The sequence below is a fragment of the Brachycentrus maculatus genome, unplaced genomic scaffold (genome assembly GCF_059751285.1).
Source record: "Brachycentrus maculatus isolate JH-2025_06_01 unplaced genomic scaffold, ASM5975128v1 h1tg000370l, whole genome shotgun sequence".
In the NCBI taxonomy this organism is placed as follows: Eukaryota; Metazoa; Arthropoda; class Insecta; order Trichoptera; family Brachycentridae; genus Brachycentrus; species Brachycentrus maculatus.
The window spans coordinates 1,783,987-1,807,622 of record NW_028281119.1 but is presented as its reverse complement, the minus strand read 5'-3'; the positions used below and the strand labels follow the sequence as shown (position 1 = coordinate 1,807,622).

Here is a 23,636-nt window from a genome sequence, read left to right as displayed (position 1 = left end):
ACAAAAGTTGTTTTTCCATACTATCCATTCTGAGTTCATGGAAAATTTTATCATCATCGAACTGTACCAATCTTCACAACTTTTATCCATAAACAATCTTAATATTTCAATTTTTTTCTCATCCGTTGTCACCTCAAAACGTATACATTCTTTTTCAAAAATATCCATCCACTGGTTTGCATTAGGATTTTTGCTTGTAAATTTTTCAAATGATGAACTTCTCTGAAATATCTTTTAAATTTTGATGTTTGCTTACCTGAGCATTTTGTATTAATTTTTCTAGTAAGTTTTCTAATGTTTGAGGAGCAGTATCCATTTTTTTTTAATTTTGTTTCTTTATTTTTGATTAACAAAATTGTCGTTTTATAACGTGGTAATATTTTCCTTTTGAAAATTAAGTGTAAATAATATGTAAAGTGGGTGTATAATAATAAAATAAACAATGTGTTGCTTTGTAATTAAAGTTTATTCTTAATTTATCTTTATAATAATTTTTATATCTATCTATCTATCTATCTATCTGATTCTGACAGTTAATAATATTATCGGAAGTCTTTTGTTTTATTCTGAGCGACGCATGCGGCATCTGGTGGTAGAACTGTTTTATGTAGGTACTTTTTGTAAGTACTTAATAAAATGTATAGGTAGGTACCTAGTTATTATATATATATATATATATATATTTATATATATATATATATATATATATATATATATATATATATATATATATATATATATATATATATATATATATATATATATATATATATATATACTTTTTCCTTAGCTAAAATCAATCTCGTCATAAATATATCAAAAAGAGATATATTTATTATTTAATTATGCAAATAAAATCATCGGAACATAAGTTGTACATTTTTGTGTTTTTTTTTACTTCTTACTGAATAATGCATCAAGTAATTCTTAGAGTTATCAAATAACATTTATTTATGGTATGCCACATACGAGTATATCCATAATTTCTTCTCTTCTTTCAATATTTTTTTTGTAAAATGACGTACGGAGTAGTCACAAGAATTTCGGTGATGTCCCGACGTCATGATGCCCGAGCACACAAAGCGTGTATACTCGACATCTGGACAGTAATAAAACAGCGACTAATTGCCCGCAATCATTGCGCCAAATATCCGCATGTGATGAAGACATTTTTCCTGGATAGTTGCCGAGTAATATGACTCGTTCACAAGTCTTTTAAATGATCCCATAAATTTTATGTTCGAAATCGCATTAACAATTGAATGTTCGTTCCAAACACATACACCAGTTTAAAGGTTTTTTTACGATGCGTACCCCAATTTAAAAGTGTCGAGATCGTGTGACGATAAAACGTCGATGCTTTGTCCGATGGCAGTATTGTATGGTGCTTGTGTAACTTAGCGATGCTTGTTGCACTCGCGAGACAATTTCCGCTGCAACTCGCCTTATGCAAATGTGGAAACATGCAGTTCTCAGTCGCTCAGCTGGCCGGGTGGACTGGTACAACCATCACCGCCAATACGTGCAATTACATACCATCCAGAGTATGGCGTAATAAGCCATTTCCTTTCAATTTTAATACACACTTCCTTATATGTAGTTTGTCAATTTATTACTCGCTCATAAATACATAGTTAATAAAAGTAGAGGTGCTATTTTCCCTTTAGATTTTATGGATAGGCGAGTCTAAAATCCAAAAAACAAATCTTCAAACCCTTATCCGCACCCCGATGGTGCATAGGGCACTGCATCATATAAACGCAGTGTTATCTTGATCGTTAACACATGAAGGAAACGTAAGCAAACCTCCGCTTCAGGTACCAGTCCAGCGTAATATTGAATAAATATTAGGGTGAAAAATGACTTTTATTATTTGGGATATTATCCCCACCCTGGGAATCGAACCCGGGACCTCCAGTACGGTAGCCAAGCGGGCTGACCATTGTATTACGGAGCCAGACATACGTTTTATTTACGAACATAATTTCAATGACGTGTATTTCAATTTTAATATTATTTATTATATCGGACACTGGATTATTCATCCTACGGATGAGATGTCAATTTCAAAGGTGTCTCAACTTGATATAAAACATTTATAATTCTTCCCTTTTTAATGAAACAAGGTGGAAGTCTGAATATCCCAGGTCTTATGGCAAAATGGACAGAATGGTGAACGTTACAAAAGTATTTAAAGTGATCGCTTAAGCCAGCCAAAGGCCAGGTCGTAAGCTCTGGGATGCTCAGACTTCCACCTTCTTTCGTAGAAAAGATGTTTCATATCGAGTCGAGACACCTTTAAAACGTGCATTTCATTTAAGTACGATTAATGAATCAATATTTGATATAATTTTATAATACCACTCATCATAGCCTGGAATAAATAACATTATAATTATGATTAATTTTATGCATTACGATGCAGTGAAATATTTTGTGGGATTCGTTTATTCCGCCTCGTAATATATGACCGGTTTTACCTTGAATGAGGAATATGTATGTATTGCTTGTAAAGCATACAAAATACATTATGTATTTTGACGAAACAATGCACCTTGCCATTTTTCACCAAGTCATTTGCCAATAATATGTTGCTGGTAACATCTGCACCACGGTTCATGTGGCTATCGGAATATCATCAATGTTTTCCCAATAACTAGGTACAATGGAAATTGCACGCACTCCTATTTGTGTGGGGTAAAATATTTGTTTGTAAAGTATGTAACTATGTAATTATATTTTCATATAAAAGTTTATCCTAAATTTTTAAATCTAAATAACTTAAAAATTTAATCCACCTTCTCAAAAACGAAATAGTGTATTCCATAATCTCAAATAGTGTATTCCATAATCTAGTAAAAGAATATAGCTGTAGTTGCAATACTTATTTAGTTTTATTAAAATATGTACATATAAAAACATAAAAAACAAATGAGTTATTTAATTTCACAGTTTGTTTTTGCTCTCCTGTAAAATTTGGTCTGATACAGATATACCCCTTTGCCTTCACACTACCGATGTGTCAAAATACGCAGTGTAATAATAGTAATAAAATAATCTTTTCATATTATCACTCGTGATGTATTTTCTTATCATCTTTATGCTGCTCTGTGATGTGCATAACAGACAATAACGTCACTTGCGGCTAATTTGTTTGTACACTCGAGTACTTGACTTGCAGCAGCCACCATTCCTTCACCTCGCGGCCAGCTCGCGTGTTGCGGTAGGTCCGCGCGCGAAATGTTACTTCGGCGAGGCCGAATGTTTAATTTCCAGCCAAATTTCAACGGACGAACGGTGCCGCGAAAACTGTGAAGTTTTACAGCTGGTTTGCGGTTAAACTACGCCGGATATCACTGTTGCTGGTTATGTTTTGCGTGTTTTTTTCTACTCGCGCTCGGACCGCATCGATTGCGCTAATGAATGGAGTGTCACGCCATGTGGGAATTTATTATTTACAATAGCCTACTATGATACAATGTTATCTCATTAGATAAACAATTATACTTACTTGTATACAATAAAAATATTCAAATTATTTAGATACCTAAGTGTTTTATTATCAGTTATAAAATATGATCAGATATTTCTGACGAAAAGTATGTTCTTAATAGCACGTAGCGTTCTTACAGCTGTTTGTACAATATTGATATTGTCTAAGTATGTCGGTATGTATGGATGTATTACCCTGGACTGGTCCCTGAAGCGCAGGAGTGATCACCTTGCCTTTATGTAAGTAACGATCAAGATAACACTACATCAATAAGATGCAGTGATCTATGCACTATTGGTTGCGGAATGGGGATGAGAGTAGTACATATGTCTATGTATCATTATAAAATTTTATTTTATATCGCTTTATTAGCAAACCCAGATCGAGACAATATTATCTAATTCATATACTCGTATTATTTATTAAACGAGAGTATTAATCATATATTCTAGTTTTATATTTAATCCAAACTTTAAACGTTCCATAAATATACTCGCTTCCAGTCGGACTTGTATAATATTTACCATATTCCCGAATTTCTTACCACAAGCCATCTAAAGTCGCAACAGCTATCACTAAAACTTTTTCAATTTCATTAATCCTCTGCGAATACTTGTATGGGCTTTGGTACTTATTTGATATTTGTCCAGCCTCGCTGTATTGTCTCAATTGTTCCGCCTCCCCCGAGGCGACATGTGCTGATAATGATAGACCTTCGCTAGTCTGACTCTGAAACTCAGCCTCCCCCGCTGCGAGTACTGTTTCTCCTCCCTCCGCGGGGGGTGTTTAAATCTAGGGGGTGTATGGTATTACGTTTCCTGTGTGACCTTTATAATAAACCCAGGGCTTTAATCGTCCTTTATTTCGCGAATCGACTTGTTTACAACTTATTTTGCTAATGAATTTCACATAACATTGTTTTCCTTTTGAAACCATATCTATCTTTTTTCTTTTTTTTTTCTTCGAAGTTTCGCTACGTACCTTTACCGTAGAATGTTTTCAGGTGGCACGTGCCAAGCTTTTTTTGGTAATGTTGTTTACCGTGAATGTCGGGAAAAGGGCTTTGATTTTTTTCTTCTGGTTTTTCTTTACAATAAACATATTTAATATTTATCGGAATATGAGTATCGGAAATCTGTATACTGTATTATGTTCGGAATATTGCTACGCATTATTATATCATTGTGCGATAACATTTGACACATTGTTATCGGACGTCGCTCTCAACCGAGTTAATGTTTAAAAAAAACTTTTAACACTTCATCATAAATTCGACATTTTTTAAAAATAATTTCTTACCACTGTACTTATTAATTTTTTTACAAAAATGTCACTAACATACCGGTTTCGAGACGTACTCGTCTCTTCGTCAGGACAATCATGCACTAGTGCATGTTTGACCTCGGCTCGTAACGCATGTTTGTGCTGCAACCCTTAGTGCATGTTGGTCTTCGGGTCGACCAAAAATCGCACGTGTTAAAGATTTCGTTTAGTTTTAAGTGTGTAAATAGTGCTATAGTAGCGATGGTTAGTATTGTTTGCATGCTGTAGTAGTGATTGTCCTGACGAAGAGACGGGTACGTCTCGAAACCGGTAGAAATAAAAATCTCGGTAAGTGGTTATATACTAATATTAAGTACTAACATTAAAAAAAAATAGTAAAAATGACTAACCACAAAGTAAATGTTTTAAATATTAATAATATTGCGAAAATCTTAGTACTGTATTACTTCAACACTTCAAGAATTATCGAGGTATGTATATATTCACAATTCATACACAATATTGTCGCATTTTCAAAAAATTAATTATCAAGATCCACATAACTTCCATCTACGACATACTAATGGATATATAACTGTATATCGACACTTATCATTTTGACGATAAAACTATTCGTATTATACACAGCATATAATTCGTTTCATCGAAATAGTCAGAAGTAAACGATGATACCATAGTAATATTATAGTAATGTTCCTTAACCAGAGTATTCAGATTAATATTTATGTTTCCTCGGTGTTCGGCTGCTTAGTGGACGCTGGACGCGAGTAGTAACGCTTTGAATTTTGATGTGATTTTTCTTCATTACTTCATACTTCATGGGCCATTGATATACGAGGCCTATCCGCCTTATAAACCCATTTTAGTCTTAGTCATAGTGAATCTTCCATTTTCTCACCAAACATAGGTTTGAACCTTATTGTAATTCCTATCTGTATCCCAAACAAGATATATTTTCGTTGTATGAGAGATGTTCGAATTGTGATAAAGGAAATACGACTTTTGGTTTGTTGATTTCTCGCGCGCAACTCGCTTTGCTGACAAATTTTCCTTAGCTCTGTTGAATTTATCGCTTTTCCAGTTATACCGGTAATCGGTGCTCAATGAATTGGGGGCATTTTCAGTCACCGGTCACCGTGGACATCACCGCAGGCGTATAGCGAAGGCATTAGTTTGATGCATGGCGGACCACGTCGATATTTATCGCAATGTTACCAGTGCAACGCCCGCAGGGAATTATTTTTGCTTATGCTGCAACCGTGTATTATAATAATAATAATAATACCATAAATACTTACTCGAACACACGTCACGATTAATGATTTTTAGTCAATAAATAATGGTGGTTATGCATTTCTTTACTGTAGTATTGACTTAAATGGATTCTAAATAAAAAGCTTATTTTCTTTAAAAAACGGCGTAGTTTTTGTGGAAGCCGTTCTCAGAGAGCTACTTCGTGAGTTTTGTAATTTACTTACTCGGCTAATATTGTAACAGGTTTTATAGATATAAAATATAAAATAAATCCCATTCATCAGTATTGTGTCTTTATTTCCATATCTACTTTTACGAATACAAAAAAATATAGGTGCCTTATTTAATTATTGAAACATTGAATTTGTCATAATATTATGTTCGCGTGGGAATGATATGGAAACTATGGTACAAAATCCATGCCTTCTCGATCGCCGACCTCTATCCGCCCACTGAAGCAATAAAAATGTCCGATTTTCTAAGTAAAATTGATTTGTTTCTCGCTTCCCGCGATATCAAACAGTTGTTCGACGGATAAGTGTTCTCGGAGCCCTTCGCTCTCGTTTCGTTGTAATGACCTCATACATAGTCCACGTGAAGTCTTGCCCCGACCTAAACACGAACCGAAAATAAATAAAATATGATCATGTTGTGTTGAATAAAGATTATACGATGTACTTTTAGAGTTATCATTCTTTTATTTTTATTTTTTAAATACATAATTCTTTGAATTTGACGTGCACCTAATATATATGAACATTTTTACATGCGCGTACTAAAATTAGACCTACTTACATATGTTACTCTCCACGCAAATATCCCTTTTTCAATACAAAAATCATAAACAATCGATAAGATAAGAATTATAAATTATGTTATTTTTTATATCGTTTCCACTAAAATGAAGTAAACTTTATCAGATATCAATTTATATTGAAAGATGTAATTGTACGTAATTACGAATTTAAGAGAAGAGCTTATGCTTCATAAAGGAAATTCTTTTTACTTAGAACTTTGTAAATTATATTAAATTTTAGAACCATAAAAATGTATGTAAATATATTGGGTTATGATAATGGGACTATTTTTGGTTCTAATTTTTGGGTTTGATGGATATTTTCTAATGTAAGATTTAAAATGCAATGTATATTTATGCCTTATATAACAACGTTAGGCGTTGCTAGATGTTCCTGTCGGGTCTGTATTTATATCCCCTGCCATATGGCCTAGGGCCTATTAACACTCGGGAGTGTTCGAATCCTTTACGCCACTTGATTACCCGTATTCAAGTTGAGCTCAACGACTCGGGCGAAATTAATTACAATGATTTTTAAATCCAGCGCAAGTCCCGAGGGAAATGAAAACGATTTCGACCTTGATCAGATATGGAATTGATTGCATTGTATATTTTCATAAAATTTTCATTGAATGCAAGTAAGAGATTACTGCATACAAATCGAACAAATTGTCGGTGTTTTATTTCGGCACGAACTAGAATTTTAAAAGAAGTACATATTTGGTCGATAGTGTACATCCGTAAAATGCATCCTTGAAATTTTATCATATTTTGTCCACGAATGGGTTTCCAATAGAACTGTACCAAATTCTCTCGATTGGGCTTAGTGCAAAATGAAAACTCGTGAAACATATATGGCTGACTAAGTATTGCTCCCACCACTTAGTCAAGCTGGAATAAAGAGTTAAAAAAAAAAAAAAAAATTGTGCTGACCAGTATCAAGTCTTCCTTTAGCCAGACACCGATCGAGCTAACTGGTAGTAATCCTTCCACGTTCTTCATTATTGGTTATACCTTGGACGTAGGCTTTCCCGCGGGCATAAACAATCGTCGGGGCTTCTTCCTGCCAGATTCAAACTCATTTTCTTAGAGTTGGATGGGAATCGTTGTATCACTCCGACGAAGTTTTTTACTGGACTTAATTCTTTAGCTGGGAAGATAGTTGTTACAAAGGCAACGAGCGGGGACTGTTTCCTTTATGCATTTCGCTACTAACATATACAATATTGGTCACCTCCTTAGGAAACTCCGAAATATATTATATACTACATACTTGCTTAAATCGATCTACAATATGTTATTTTGTTTATCCCGCAATAAACCGCAATGTTGGGAATGCTATAAATGGGGCGTCAACACACTAACTCGTATACAAATAAACTCTTACTCTCTATAATAACATCCGTTACATTTGGGATTCGTCTGCCTTGTTAAAAATCGTGATCTAATGTAGGTACCAACAAATATTCTTACGCCGGATGTACTTCTATCTGGGAAGCTTTATTTCTTAATTAAGCACATGTGCATACTCTGGTATTGCCATTCCAAGCATAGGTAGGTACTTACGTGTACCATATAAAGCAGCGCTTATGGCAATAAAAAACTGAAAACAATTTATTATTGGGTTGTCGGGTGCAACATTGAACGGACTATTTCTCAAAGTAAGGTGGGGAGATCTTTTCACAGTTATTATAAACTGTTGTTTTTAAAACTCTGTATTAATACAGGGTATTAATGAATATGAATATTTGATTGCATTTTTTTCTTAAAAACTAAAAGATGTTTCTGTGATATATATATTGAAATATAAATACTCAAATGTTCTATACAATGCCGAAGCTATCATCGGTCCACTGGCACTTACAAGGGAGGGGAGAATAATATGATCATATTCATTTACAAAGATGTACAGTAAAACCCCCTATAACGTTGAGATAGGTACCGCATTATCAGAGGGAATGTTATAAGTGGTTAATTAAAAAAACACATTTAACCAGCGAAAAAGACTGAAATGAGTCTTTTAAAATTAGAATACAATTTAAAAACCTTAACACCCTAAAACGTTCCCATTGATAAACGTGGTACCTATATCAACGTTGTAGGGAAGTTTACTGTAAACGGAGCCGGCGCGCCGGCTCCGTTTACCCTTGTTGCAGCCAAACATTTAATTATTACATTTTTCGGATTCACTTAGCGCTCGGCACCTATTGGGTACTGTTTGAAGATAGTTTGGATTTTCAGGGCAACAATTAACGAATCGCTCTAGTGAAAAATGTTAGCTATTTATAAATTTGGCGTTTAATTTGTACAACTCCATTTTAATTTTATTCAATATTAAAATCGAGCACTGATTTTTAGAGTCTACTAAATTTTATTTTATTATTAAAAACACACTTAAAAAATTGTGACAATTGTTTCGCCTTGTTATGACATATTATGAAGTAATACAAAATAACGTGGGAAGTTGTATCAGCCACCTTCAATTTATTTATAGGTTTAGTTTGAAATTGCTATAACACGGCGAATCAATTGTCACAAATTTTATTTTTAAGTGTTTCAAATAATAAAATACAATTTAGTAGACTCTAAATATCAGTGTTTGATTTTAAAATTTTAATATATTAACAAAAAATGTTACCAAAAACAATTATTGACCGTAAGCCTGTATGTTGCACAATTATTATTATGTATTATGTTCGTACTTTTGCATTATTCGCTTTGGTGCGAGGGGCAAATTCGGCATTTCACCCCCTCCCACCTAAACTGCCCTCTTTGCAACCCCGTGGGTGAATCACTCGCACTGACATTCATTTTCATTAGGCCTCTACACACCATTATTATTTTCATCATTAGGTTTTGATCATTTTTTCGCATAATTCCCCCTTGTCGACTCGCATTGTGTGTCGGGTAATGCACCCTCCGCCCTCCGATGTAAGTTTCGCTGTATGAACACTCGACAGCTCCCACTCGTTTGGGTGGAGTGCATTTAGAACTATTTTCTAAGTGTGCTATCTTATTCAACTTCTATTCGGAAAGCGTGGGTACGTTGTATATTGTGTTTACTCATCGTTTTCACTTTCTTGCGCACTTACTGAAGTTCGATAAATGTACCTAATCATATTTTTAACCTACAGATTCTTCAATGAACTGCACATAGAGATATCGATTTATTTTATATTATTATTTTTATCAATTGATCTTCTTGTGATCATTATTCTACCTCGTTTGATTCTTATTTGAATCTAATGGTGCATACGTATGTATATATTTTACATTATTTAGTATTTTTAGTATTTTTCTTTAATTTAAACTTATTTTAATCAAAAATTTCACATAACACTCTCTTTATCGTTCAATTATATTATATTACCATACCACAAAGTTAACAATGCTTTTAATATACAAAAAAATATTTCACAATTCAATGCGCCTTGCTTTTGAAAATGCATAGAATCTCTTTTAATTACACTACCCATCTTTTTCTTGATTTAAAAAAATTAATTATATATGCAATTGTATTTATCTGTGTTTTTATTTTTTGTTTCAGGTAATGGCTCACTTTACATTATTTCAAGAAACGTCACAAATCGTATTGATGATATCGGCATTTTAAAGTCGTAAGTTCAGTTTTTTTTATGATTACATTACGTTAATGAAGAAACTACAAAAATAACAATTCCATTCATCAATTTAGACAAATTGCGGTGTAGACATAAGTATTTTAAGCATGACACGATTAGAAATATTTTACAATAGACACAGTCAAAGTGTAGTATCGAGCTTTTTTAAAACATTTTTTTGACATCTCAACATACATACTATATGAAGAAGAATATAGAAGTATGGGCATTTACAGGGCTTACGACCATCATAGGCTTGGTTTAATGATCACTTCATACACGTGTAACATTCACCAATTTACATGATTACCCATGATTTACAACCACACTACATACTCAATTTTTGGAACTCCTAGATATATTGATCAAACTCGTAAGACAGTACATGTGAGTTCACAACAGCCACCTTTGTTGGAATAGAGAAAACTTTTGTTAGGCAAAGACTCTTTGTATATATATGCAAAGTCCGAATCTTTGAATAAATTGATATACTTGAGACCCGCCTGAAAACATGATATTTAAGATCCCTGACTATGTAAATGCATATTAATTCGTCATCAATTACTATTACCTCTCACTGGTGCTTTGATGCACCTATCACATATCGCTCTTTTCAAGAACGTCATATATCAAAAATCGTCAATATTCAGTTGTGCATGTTTTCGGAATGCCCAGGAAATGTACTATATCCCAGCAAAAGCGGCATATTTTAAACTTAATGTTTACCCGCTACAGGGCAGAAAGTGTTGTTTTGCATTTTGAAGAAAGGTTTAATTATTTTTTTGAATATTTTTAATATTTTTCAAATGGAGAAAAAACATTCAGGTTTTACCTAAAAAGTTCTGTTGCACAGTAAAAAGTTCAATAAGTGGCTTGATATTTATTTTTAATACATTGTTTTATTTTTTTAAAATTTTAAATACGATCTCCTGAAAAATCAAGTTTTTTTATTTATGACGTTGTTGAAAGGAGTGAGCGATATCAGTTCTGATGTAAATTAGCTACCTTCTCGTAATCGTGAAGAATGTGCAGTACGCAGTACTGATGCACATATCCCTGAACATGTAAATGCATATTAATTCGTCGAAATATTCGCTGTAACTGTCGCCTCGCTACTGCGCCGCTCCACAATGCATCGTTCGGCCCGGCGTTTATTTATTCCCTTCATTTTTTATATTGTACTTAGCGAGAGAAGTCAACTCACTTGGCGTTCGGCTTGTAAAAATATATGAAATATTATAGCATCGTGTCGGTTAGCCGTGGTTTACGATTCGAGTGCGTTTTCCTTTACTCGTTAGTTTGCCAATAAAGTAAGCGAGTTTACGGTGTTGTGAAATATTTCATCTCGTGTTATATTTTTCCTTACTTATCAGCTGCCCATATCACTTACAAAATGCAGTTTCTTCGTTGTTTCGTTATTTTAAGTTAGCCATTGTTTGGCTTCTGGCCAATATGCAGTATGCACCGAGAAGCAATCAAATTATACTTAATTTTTAGTAGTACATAGTAATGCCTGAGTAATTCTGTGAAAGTCATTGCTTTTGCCTTATCAAGAATTATATTAAGTATTTTTTTTACTCATATAGTATAATATAATATAAAAAAGTAGAATATCTTCTATGGCAATATTTTGCATGTGTCCAAATCCTTGTTCAAAAATTTGGGTTTCTGCGCTTACGAATTATTTTTACATTTTAAGATCCAACATAGATGAAGAAGAATATGGATGTCTGGGTATTCACAGAGCTTATGACCTGTCATAGGCTGGTTAAGTGATGACTTTATATACGTGTAACATGTTGTGATTGCTTAGCTACCATATGACAGGTCATTAGCCCCGTAAATACCCAGACTTCCATATTCTTCTTCATCTATATTGAAATGACAGAAGGTAACATCTATGGCTTTATAGAATAAAATAACAACTATGTAATTTTTCCACATGAATTTTATTTGACCACTAACAGTGTTTCGTCGTAACCGACATCATCATACTGGTGACCAGTATAATTAAAATGTAACTTTGTTTCAAAATCACAGTAAATATTTTATTTTAACTTAATTATAATGTCTACCGGTTAGCTTCGAAACCGGTAGACTTTATAATCAAGTTACAACAAAATGTTTATAATGAACTTAAAACAAAGTTACATTTTATATATATAATGGAAAATCACAAAGTTAGTGTTTTAAATATAAATTGTATACGTAATTCTTAATTTAAGTTTCTTCAACCGAGTTTTTTAAGGGCGCAAACATTTTTGTAGCGAAATTTTTGTCTCGGCATGGTTTCGTGGATCATAATAAAGTTAATAAAACAATCGATTTACCATAAAATATAAAATGGTTAGATATTATGTTCCTTGCCCTAGAAATAATGTAATTTGTAATTTAAGTAGGCACGCGTGGCCGCTAAAACGCGTCGCGTTTTCCGCTCGGTAATTTGTGTTCGGGATTGTGTATTTCACTTCCCCCACTGATGTGCCACGGACGAGGGTGGACACACACAGTTTGTAAATATTAATCTACGCATAGGGTAGTTGTTAAGTTGGAAACGGGCAGGAAGTTACATCAAATCGAATTATTCGCTCTATTGTTTGTATAGTGTGCCTAAAAAATAATTAGAAAATCGTGTATTCGGTGTAATAACGTTCTTCATCTATGTTGAGATGTAAAAAATAATGTAAAAAAATAACTGCTGTTTGGAAATAATTCAGATGTGTGAACCAGTGTTTGGACACACTCAAAATGTTGTAAATAAATTAACTGGGCAAATTATAAGCTAAAATAAATTGAAAATCATGTTTTCTTAAGTTAGTTCTCGTTCGGTGCTCCCGCTCGCATTTGTCAAATATACTTTCTCAGTCATTATCTCATCATTTGCTCCACATGTCCATACCACCTTAAAGAACCACTGGTATAAGATATAATAAACTTACAATCATATGTTTGCCGAAAATACTGACCAATAATCTAATCTTGACTTGCCCAAAAGAAGCTGACAAGATTTACCAGTCTGAAGCGATTCTCTATTATTATTTACAGGAAAGCTGCCAGTCCTCATTTATTTAAAAAAAGGAATTATTAAAGTCTGAAAAAATTACTTGTATTTATTTTCAATTATATTTTCGCTTATAAAACAGACAATGAATAGTTTTGCGATAAAATAAAAACGCAATATCGGCTAACCATGCATGCAGTCCGTAAATTTCATGCGACGAAAATATCGGTTTGTTCTCAACCGCAACGTGCGTTATCTCATTTTGTGGTCCATTGGGTTTAACTGTTTGTCAAATTGTCGCTCCAGTACCCGCTGTATATTATACACGGACTTAATTATGTACATGTATTATCGTATATCGCACGCTCATTGTGTAGAGTAACTTATCAGTAAGTATACCAAATAAAAACCTACCAGCAATTCATATGGTTTCCAATTATATGATCGAGTATTTAGAATATTGCATTTTAATTTTGTTCAGCTTAAGTAAATAAAAACCTATCACCGAAAGCTAAACTGGCAGTACACAATGGAGTCCTGGTTCCAACTCCAATGAACGGAAGTGAAGCATGGTTTTGGCAAAAGAAGGATGAAAGTAGACTGAATGCCGTCGAAATGCTTTTCCTCGGACGAATGTGCGGCAAAACGTTGTATGATAGATGTTTGAATGGTAAAATAAGCAAAAAATTCAAGGCTGAGGTAAGCATTATCGATAAAATTAAGAAAGGTGTGTAGAGATGATTTGGACATGTGGAACGAATGATTGTGGAAGGAACGGCAAAACAAATGTATGAAGCGAATGTAGTTGAAAAAAAAGAGCAGAGGAAGACCGAGAAAAACTTGGCATGATCAGGTATGTCAAAAACTTGAAAGCGCCTGGGTCAGGAGTCGAAATAATCGGCGGGTATGTATGCAGAGAGAGATGCATGAATGTAGAATAGGCTAAGAATGTTTGCAAAGACAGAGTGGTATGGGGTTCTGGGCGGGAATCGAACCCGCGATACCAAGTTTCGCAGTCGAGCGTCGACCCAACTACGCCACGGCGCCCGCCAGTTATTTAGTCAGCATTTTCTGAAATTTTCTTCATAAAAAGCGTTCACGGTCAATAATGCATAATCTTAAAATTGTTTTTATTTGGATATTATCTAAACACGCACCACGCAAAGGTTGTCGTTTGCTAAAATAATGGCGCCCTCATTTTAATTAACAATTTATAATAGTTCTTACCACCCTTCCGGTAGTGTATACCCTTTTGAGGGTTATTAATTCTATGATCTATTAAAATACTTGTAGTTAAGTGCCCACGTGTTCAGTTAGCTGTTGTATTTTCAAATTCACGATGCGTCAATTTTATTTGTTAACTAAATGTGAAACCCACCTTTTATGGGTTACTGGCATTCTTTAAATCCGTCAAAGTGTAATGATTTTTTATTATAACGCATTCCGTATTTCTTAGAAATCATTTGTAAGACCTGATGTATTAAGCCGTGGATGCTGTGGGTTGACAGTATGTACCTTATTAGGATTTTTATTATCCGCCTCCGTGGTGTAATGGTCACCACGCTCGGCTACCGTACTGGAGGTCTCGGGTTCGAGTCCCAGGTGAGGTCAAAACAAAGTTATTTTTTCACTGCGATATTTATTCAATATTACCCTGAAGCGGAGGGCTGATCATCTTTCCTTCATGTATTTATGATCAAGATAACACTGCGTTTATAGAATGCAGTGTCCTATGCACCATCGAGTGCGGATAAGGGTTTGAAGAAGGTGAAAAAGAAGAATTTATCACGTATAATGTGGCAATTGGATATTTTTTGAAGATAAAAATCAATAAACACCGTTGATATTTATGATGATGATGACTTTTGCTATAATCATAGCTATTTATTTCAATTAAGTGCGTGAATATGTATCGAATTTATTCAGCTTCGCGGTGTATATTACCTAAACCTCTGTAGATATTGTTTAGCGAAAGCTTAACTTTAAGGTAACGACATTTATCTGTGGGTCGTTTGTCGTTATCTCCCGGTTAAGGTTTATTTTCCGTTTAACAAACGGGCTGGTTCCCCTCGTATTAATTGCGGTGTGGCGCTGTAGAGCTTCCGCATTGTTTCTTGTCGCCTTTCCGGTGACGATGGCACTAAACATTTTCGCACACTTTCGCCGACTTTTCCCCGCTTCATATCCACCCTATTATTTCAAACTGTTAAGTATTCCGTGCTTTTGTTAATTAGCTCGCATGGCGAACGTGTGTACCACAATGTAACGCGAGTCTTCGTTCTGCTTTTCCAATTTATTCTCTCGGTGGTGGGCGTACCATGATTCACAAATCAATCCACCGAAAGATAGCTATGATTTTCCTCTTCATTTTATTAATTAATTAGAGTAATCGGCCATCGTTTATAAGTATGAGTGCAATAATGATTATTGTATTTTTTGACATCTTAACGTACATGAAGAAAAATATGGAAGTCTAGGCATTTCCAGGGCTTACGACCGCCATAGGCTGGTTTAAGTTATCACTTAAACCAGCCTATGACACACTGTAACATTCACAATTCTACCCATGATTGATCACATTATTCCAATTCTTGAAACTTCTGCATATATATATTATTAATCAAATTCAAAACACAGTGCTTGACTTCACTGGACTAGAGACATCTATGGTAGGATGAGGGAAGCTTTTTATCAAGCAGAAACTTTTTCATTTGCATGTGAGGTCCGAATCCTGTATTATATTCACACACTTGAAAAACGCTAGAAAATATCATTTTCCTTTTTTATTATTATTTTAGCTTATAATTTTTCCAGTTAATTTATTTACAACATTTTGAGTGTGCCCAAATACTATTTGGACACACTCAAAATGTTGTAATTATTATTGTTTTTTTTTCAGATATTAGTAGATCACAGCAGTTTTGGTTAGTTTTTCTGAATTGTTGTTTGCCGGGTATTGCAATGATGTTATTTATCAACGCTCAATATTAATTGCATTATTCCCAATTTTTTTTTATCAATTCCGTTTCTTAGTAATTAAAAAAAATGTTTTTTTACGTCGCAATACGATAATTAAAAAACGATAATTATTTTTATTGTGATAGTAAGTAGTCGGCCATGTGTTTACCCAGCTCTGTATCCCAGATTGTCGTCAGCGCGCGCCACAATTGCCGCTATAAATAATTTCAAAAAAGTACAACCATCTCAGGAGAACCTACCGCCGTCGTGTGAGAGATTTGTGATCATCCGAACGACGCGGGAGATCGTCAGTCATCTCGCACGCGCCTTACTAAAAGGAACACGGAATATCCTGCCGAGAATCCGACCTATTCGCCGGTTATCGAAATATTTCTTAGTCACCTCTATCGCACCTTTTTACGCGACGTGATCGACTATTCAACGTGTTTGCTGAAATATCCAATCTCTTTTATCGTGTATTCAACTCGTCGCAATGTCATTTCCCTTTTAATCACATTGTATGTCAGACTGGATAACCTTTTGCATTGCACGATACGTACGCGTGGTGCAATGTCCTTTTGCACATCTCATTTCGGTCAATTTAATTACAGTTTTAGTGGCAAATGCTTCGCACACTGCGTATCGACGGTGCCTTGGATCCCCCGCTAGGGACGTCGCGGTGCAGGCGCCTAGAGGAGAGGAACTGTGACCGTGCGGGTTTATGTATGACCAAAGCGAACCGAACAGCATCGGGAGTCTCGAGGTATTTGGCGCATTGTGTGCGCATGTACCGGTCTCGAAGTGCAAATTTACGAGTGCATTGTGTTGCGTGTTGTTGTTAGCCACCGTCTCGTGGCGTTTCGGAGAATGTGTCAGTTAACGTCGTGAATTGGTCTCAAATTCGTAATTACGGTTCTCCTGTAATGCGATAATTGTAGTCGTATCTGCCCCTTTTCGCAGAAGACACTAATAAAGTACTAAATTTGGATCGCGTGTTGTTTGTTTATTTATTTTAATCACGACGATGGGACACAAGCGGAAACGATGTTCATCGTACTCGAACGTGTAAGTCTTATTTTTTTATTCACACAAATTATTTAAAAGGTATGTAACATATGATCGAACACATGTTTTGTTCGACGTGCCCTTAAAAAATTCTTGTCATGGTGGCTATTTTTTTTAGAATGTTGTTCTACATCGTAATGCTCATGCCAAAGTCGCTAATCTGTATTTTCTAGTTTTAACTAACAATTCGCGATAATTAAATGTGTCAATAACTTTCTTCGATTGACATTCTCAAAGTAAAGATTTTATACGTATTTAACTACACTTTCAAAGCTGGTTTGCTAACAATATAAATGATTTATGTTGTCATTTCTAAACATTATACCTCAACATCTCAAAATTATGTCAATGCACATTGGCGACTTTGGCGTTGACTGGACGATATGTGAGTTTCAAATTATTAATAGTAATTTAAAGACACTTGTAATGGAATTTGTTTTTACATTAAGATTTTTTAAAATGATTAGCATAATAAAATACTGAACGGATTGGTATTGCGATAGATCTTAGTATTAAATATTAGATCGTGCTGAGGAGTTTGTAAATAAACCCATATTCCTCCCTTTGGGAACTCACGAATGGTATTTCCTGTTACATTGTGATTAATTTCACCCGGGACCGCCGTTACAGCAAAATGTAGCTTTATTTCCCATTTAACATTATTTTTTTTTGGTTTAGTTTTACGTAACTAAAATTCTAATTTAAACAGCCAATATAAAATAGAAATAGAAATCGATTTAGGGAATGGACACAAAGTTACTATGCAACGTCTTCGTATAATCTATTTACGATTAAAAAAAAACATTCTAAGTTTTATTCGTTATAGTTTATCGTAGAAAGATAAGGAATATTTATTTCGATAACCTGTGATTCATTTTCCTTTTTACCCAAACCGCAGAGATTTGACGTATTACTTTAGTATTCTTCTTTAAAAAAAACGCTGGGTTTATTTGATGAAGCATTTATCTTAATCATAAATTACACATTTTTTAAAAATAAAATTTTATCATCTATATTGACAAAGCACAAAAAAACACCTTTTGTTTTGTTGACCGGCAACTTACATTTTTTTAGTTTTTTCTTTGAATTTGAATTGCTACTTCTTTTAATTCGCTCATCAGGATGTGCAAAATGTCCTCGCGAGGAGAGAGGTGGGTTTTGTCAAACATTTATAGACGCTATACACTAGCAGGTCTACTCATAAAACAAATTAATTTTTATTTTTAAAATTTTTTCAGCCTTTCATCGTATAACGCAATTATAAATTTATCATTTTATATCCTGTTCATTTGTCCATCGAATAATTATCCTCTTTTGTACCGAGAGGGTTTTTGTGTGACGTAATGTGTAATTATAGTCTATTATGTAGATATTAATGAAAAAAAACTTACTAATTAACCATCATGCCGCTTCTCAACAGGGGTAGGCAGAGTGAATAGAACGCCACACCAATCTGTCTTTGCAAACAAACAATCTTCGCCTCTTCCCCCTTTTAAATAAAAAAAAATGTTACAAGCTATTTCTTTATCTTTACCACATCAATGCTATATTTTATAAATATACATAGACGGATGTGTGTGATGCGTGATATGTGGCAAAGTTTTAGTTCGCGGGGCTTTGGCGCAACTACTACACGTCACACATGCGCATCGGCCGCTAGTTGGGGAGGAGAGCGTTCTCCCTTCACCCCCTGCTGAGGGCACCCCCTCCCCTGCCCCCTGCCCCTTCCAGCGCGCCCCGCGCCCCCCGCGGCGGCCTTGGCGCGGACGTTCACCTCCCACTCCCGCCACCCGGCCGCGAGTGCATCGGGCTTAGGGCATATTGTTATAATGTATGCCTTCACTGAAAGCACTCGTTACTCCATGTCTATGAGCGCTTCTGCACTACAAGGAATTTTACTGTCCGGCAGTCCGGTTAGCATGAAAAAACGGGTGATTGGACGTTTGTCCACTACACGGAATTTTACCGTCCGGCACGTCAGTTAGCGTTTTAAAACGATGATTCGCTTGTGCTTTTGTCCATCTTTCTTCGGATCGGTGCGTGAACACGTTGCGCCTAAATTCGATCACGCTAAACTGCCGTAGTCGCTTTCATGTTTCAAAACCGGACTGGCGGACGGTAAAATTCCGGGTAGTGGACAAGCGCCCTATGAGCGCTTCTGCACTATACGTTATTTTACTGTCCGGCAGTCCGGGTAGCTTGAAATAACGGATGATTGGCTGGTGCACGTGTCCGTATTTCTCCGGATCGGCACTTGTGAACTCGATCGCGCTTAAGTACAATACATTACGTCCATTTGTATCGCTAACTAGAGACATTAAATATAACTTCAATTATTTGATGGATTTATGTTTCACATTCTATGCAGTTTCTGATATAGATTTTTTTTTGTAAAATGTCTTACCTATGCCAAATTACTATTCTGCTCCGTTAGGTGGAGACCTTTTCAAAACGAGGGCACGTCGACCTTTTTTTTGCTTGCCCACCCTAATCGAACTTTTATTATTGAATGTCTCGCCAGTTTCATAACGAATTTTTAAAATTATTTTGCTATCCGGCTTTTCGGATGTCGACGATTTTTTTTAGAGATCCACCTTTTGAACGATCTGTTTGAGTAATTAGTGCAATTTTGACCTGTCTAGTCCTTTTGACTAGTTATGAAGTTAGTGGGAAGGTATAAGGTAGCCTTACGATGCCCGCTGAAGCCGCGCATGTTCAAAGTTCTACGTATCGCGGCGACCCATCACAGTGCAAAATAGACACTGTAAGTCAATCACAGGTACCCTAAACCAGCGATGATAATGATTGCATAACTTTTACAATATCGGGTTATATCTTTATCGTCTATTGTATTATAATGTAACTCTCTGTACGTACCCTAATGTATTTATATACCAAATATTAAAATCAAACACCTTTTTTTTGGAATCTACTAAATTGTATTTAATTATTAAAAACGCATAAAAATAAAATTTATGACAATTTTTCCCCCTTGTTATGGCGTTTTCAAACTTCTACAGTAGTTTGAAAATACCACAACAAGGTTAAACAATTGTCATAAATTTTATATTCATGTATTTTTAATAATAAAATACAATTTAGTAGACTCTAAAAATCAGTGTTTGATCTTAATATTTAATATATAAATTAAATTGGAGTTCTACAAATTAAACGCTAGATCTTTAAATACCCTAATGCACGTATACTTTACTTAAGTCCTTTAAGTTTTATTACAAATTGTTATTTTGTCTAATATCGCAGACTCGATAGAGTAGGAACGGCAAAGAACGAAGAATGCCAAACTTACAAAAGCTTAGTGCGCTTTCTGCTTTTCCCTATCGGCGGGTCCCCCTTCCCCCTCCGCGACCTCCCCGCCACGCCGTTCCAGGCGCGCGCCTCTCATTCGCGCTCGATCGGCCGTGGTGGTCGCTCGTGTCCGTCGTCCCCTCGCGCGGTCCTCTCGGCACTCCGACTCCGCACTCATTCGCCAGCCAAGAACTGATTAAATATTTCGACGCTCTTTTTTGCACTCTTTACGTGTTAAAAAAATAGCATTTTCATTGATAAGAAAGTTTTGTGTCAGTGTTGGCGGTGCAACTCAGTGCGGCTACATATCCCCTGCATCGGTGTGCGCGAGTGTAGTGTTCTATTTCCTAAACTCGACGATCTTTATACCTGCTCGTAAAAGGGACCTTTTAGAATTCAGTTTCGACAATAGGCACATTTCTCGTATTTTTTATTTTTATTTATTTCGTTGTTATTGTTCGGCGCGTCGAAGAAAAAATCCTCGTGGCTTTGTGTATACAACTTTATTTACGGTCCAAATTGCATCTTTCCGAAAGTTCATTGTTTAAATTGGTGACAGTGTAATTAAAGTTAGGAAATAAGTGTTTAAAGTTTAGTGTTGCTGTTGACAGGATCGTGTTTATTGTGAGTAGGGACAAAGTGAGCTTGTAAAAGCTTTAGTGGTTTGCCTATCTGTACATTTCAGTACACCAGGAGTGGGTACCTATTACGGTGTTTGTGGGGAGTGTCCAGCGAGCCTGTGCGGTTCAGCTCTATACCCTGGGGTGCGATGATGGATTAGCGGGGTAAAGGAGTATCTACTGCCATCTTCATGCGATGCGATGTTGTTAATGGTGGCAATGCTCCGGGAGTCATGTTGCACCATGAATGGAGGTAAACATCACGAGAATTGAAATATTCTATTTTAAAGCCGTCCTTTTTATTGTAAAATAGTAAATATGAATCTTTGATACATGTCCTTCCTAGGTATATCGTGTTAATGTTTTCAAACAGTTTCGAAGTTCCATAAACGAACAAACTTTTTTATTTGCTATATCTCGCAATCCTGTCTAATTTACTTAATACGACAACTTTGGGTCTATGCACAGAGCGAACACAGGTGCATTAGGGCATTCTGTAAAACTTTTACCGTAGTTCATCACATCAGAATGTCTCGACACCTCGTGTGCTTCGATAGTTTCACGGAACTATGCTTGTCAAAATGGCGGCGCTTCCACAACTTTTTTCCCCTTGTATCGTGTCCCATCTACAAAGGGATATCGTCAAAAACCACATAACTTTTATAGCACGTGCTAACATATAAATTGCCGAATTCGTTTATTTCGATATCTCTTTGTTGTTGATTTACTTATTTAATTATGATTATGAGCACTCTATAAACGTATTCATCCACTCTTTATGCTCGAATATTATTTTAAATAAAAATAAAGTGAACGATGAATGATAAGAAGAATGTTATATTACCATACCACAAAGTTAACAATGCTTTTAATACTTAAAGTGAACGATGAATGATAAGGATAGTGTTAAAAATAAACCTTTTTAAAAGTTTTTCTGTGTACCAATAAAGATTTCTTATATAAGTTTCTGCTCAATTAGATTTTAAAAACTAGTTTTTAATGTTGACATCTATTGATTCAGCGAAGAAATCTCGCCTTATTGGCGATATTCTGTATTTATTTTTTATATACCTAAATATACTTTGCTCATTAGTTTTACTTTTCACCTGTAGATGAAAACATCTGTTAGTTTTCGAAACTAGTCGAATGTAATGAAATAAAACTCATCAAGTGGTTATACAAGTGTTTAATTATAAAAAAATGAACATGTCATTCTACAAAGATAATGCCGAATCGATAAATAATATATTCTGTGATCATCTTGAAGTTTGTACTTATAACTAAAAGCCCCCTCTAACCTATCTTCGTAAATTTAAAGTAAGTTTTGGAAGTCGTGTTTTTTTATTATGTCAATAATCTATCCCGTTTTAAGAGTTCAGCCATTATATCCACTTGGACGAGAAGTGTCCGGTGGCCGTCTCGTCTATCGCGACAGCCGATAATCCACGCTAACGAGGAATGAGTAATCTCGTAATCTATGCGCGGACACCATGACCCTTCGTTTCCTCATCTGCCTGTAGACCGGTTATCTCAGCCTCCCGAGTCGCTCGACACTCGGCCTAGCTGGTCGCAGTGCCCGATACCAGGTGTATGAAATTACATCCGCGCAGTCCTGAGAATTACATCGGCTCCTCACTTCCAGCTTGATAAGATGGATTAGCTGTACTTTATCCCGTCGGGAAACTATTCATTATCCGCGAGTTAATAGCTACCTAACGTATTCATTTCTCACTTAGACTTCAACTTATCTCGTATTTATCTGGAGTTCCTCGTCCTCTATCAGTTTTGTGGCACGTTTACAATGTAATACATGTCGTAGGACCGTCGATTAAATTCCATCCGAAGGTAAATAATCAGTCCTATTTATAGAATCCCATCCATGTTTTCATCTCTTCGATCCTAACCGGTTTGATATATTTCTCATTTAGATGATAATAATATCACATTCTTAACGATCCTCTTTATAATGTATTTTTATAAATAAGAGCTCTTATTTCTTTACCCTTATCCGTATCTAATGGTAGGTTTTTACGTAGACCTATCCACTGGATCAATTCATAATTAATGTCTATTTTGGTTGTAAATTTCATGGAGTTTAAAAATCACATACCTACTCAATCGCTGCTAATATCTTAAATAATTTTTATAAGAAATCATTTATCTCGCCTCGCTAGGAATGGAACCCGTAATCTCTAAATACTTGGTAGCTAAATGTGCCGTCCAATACAATACGACGCAG

General features: G+C 35.2%; 1 protein-coding gene across 3 annotated transcripts in view; it reads left to right on the top strand.

Annotated features, from left to right (window-relative positions):
* The window catches only part of jing (AE binding protein 2 jing), a 141,815-nt gene that overhangs the window by 72,350 nt on the left and 45,829 nt on the right, over positions 1-23,636 (top strand). Inside the window, exon 1 of one of the 3 annotated variants that reach the window (XM_088270098.1) lies at positions 16,738-17,471. The exons of the other annotated variants lie outside the window; for them this stretch is intronic. Coding sequence (XP_088126224.1) covers positions 17,431-17,471 — 41 coding nt within the window. The 5' untranslated portion in view covers positions 16,738-17,430. Of the gene's footprint in view, positions 1-16,737; positions 17,472-23,636 lie in introns of those variants that run through there. 3 annotated transcript variants of the gene reach the window in all.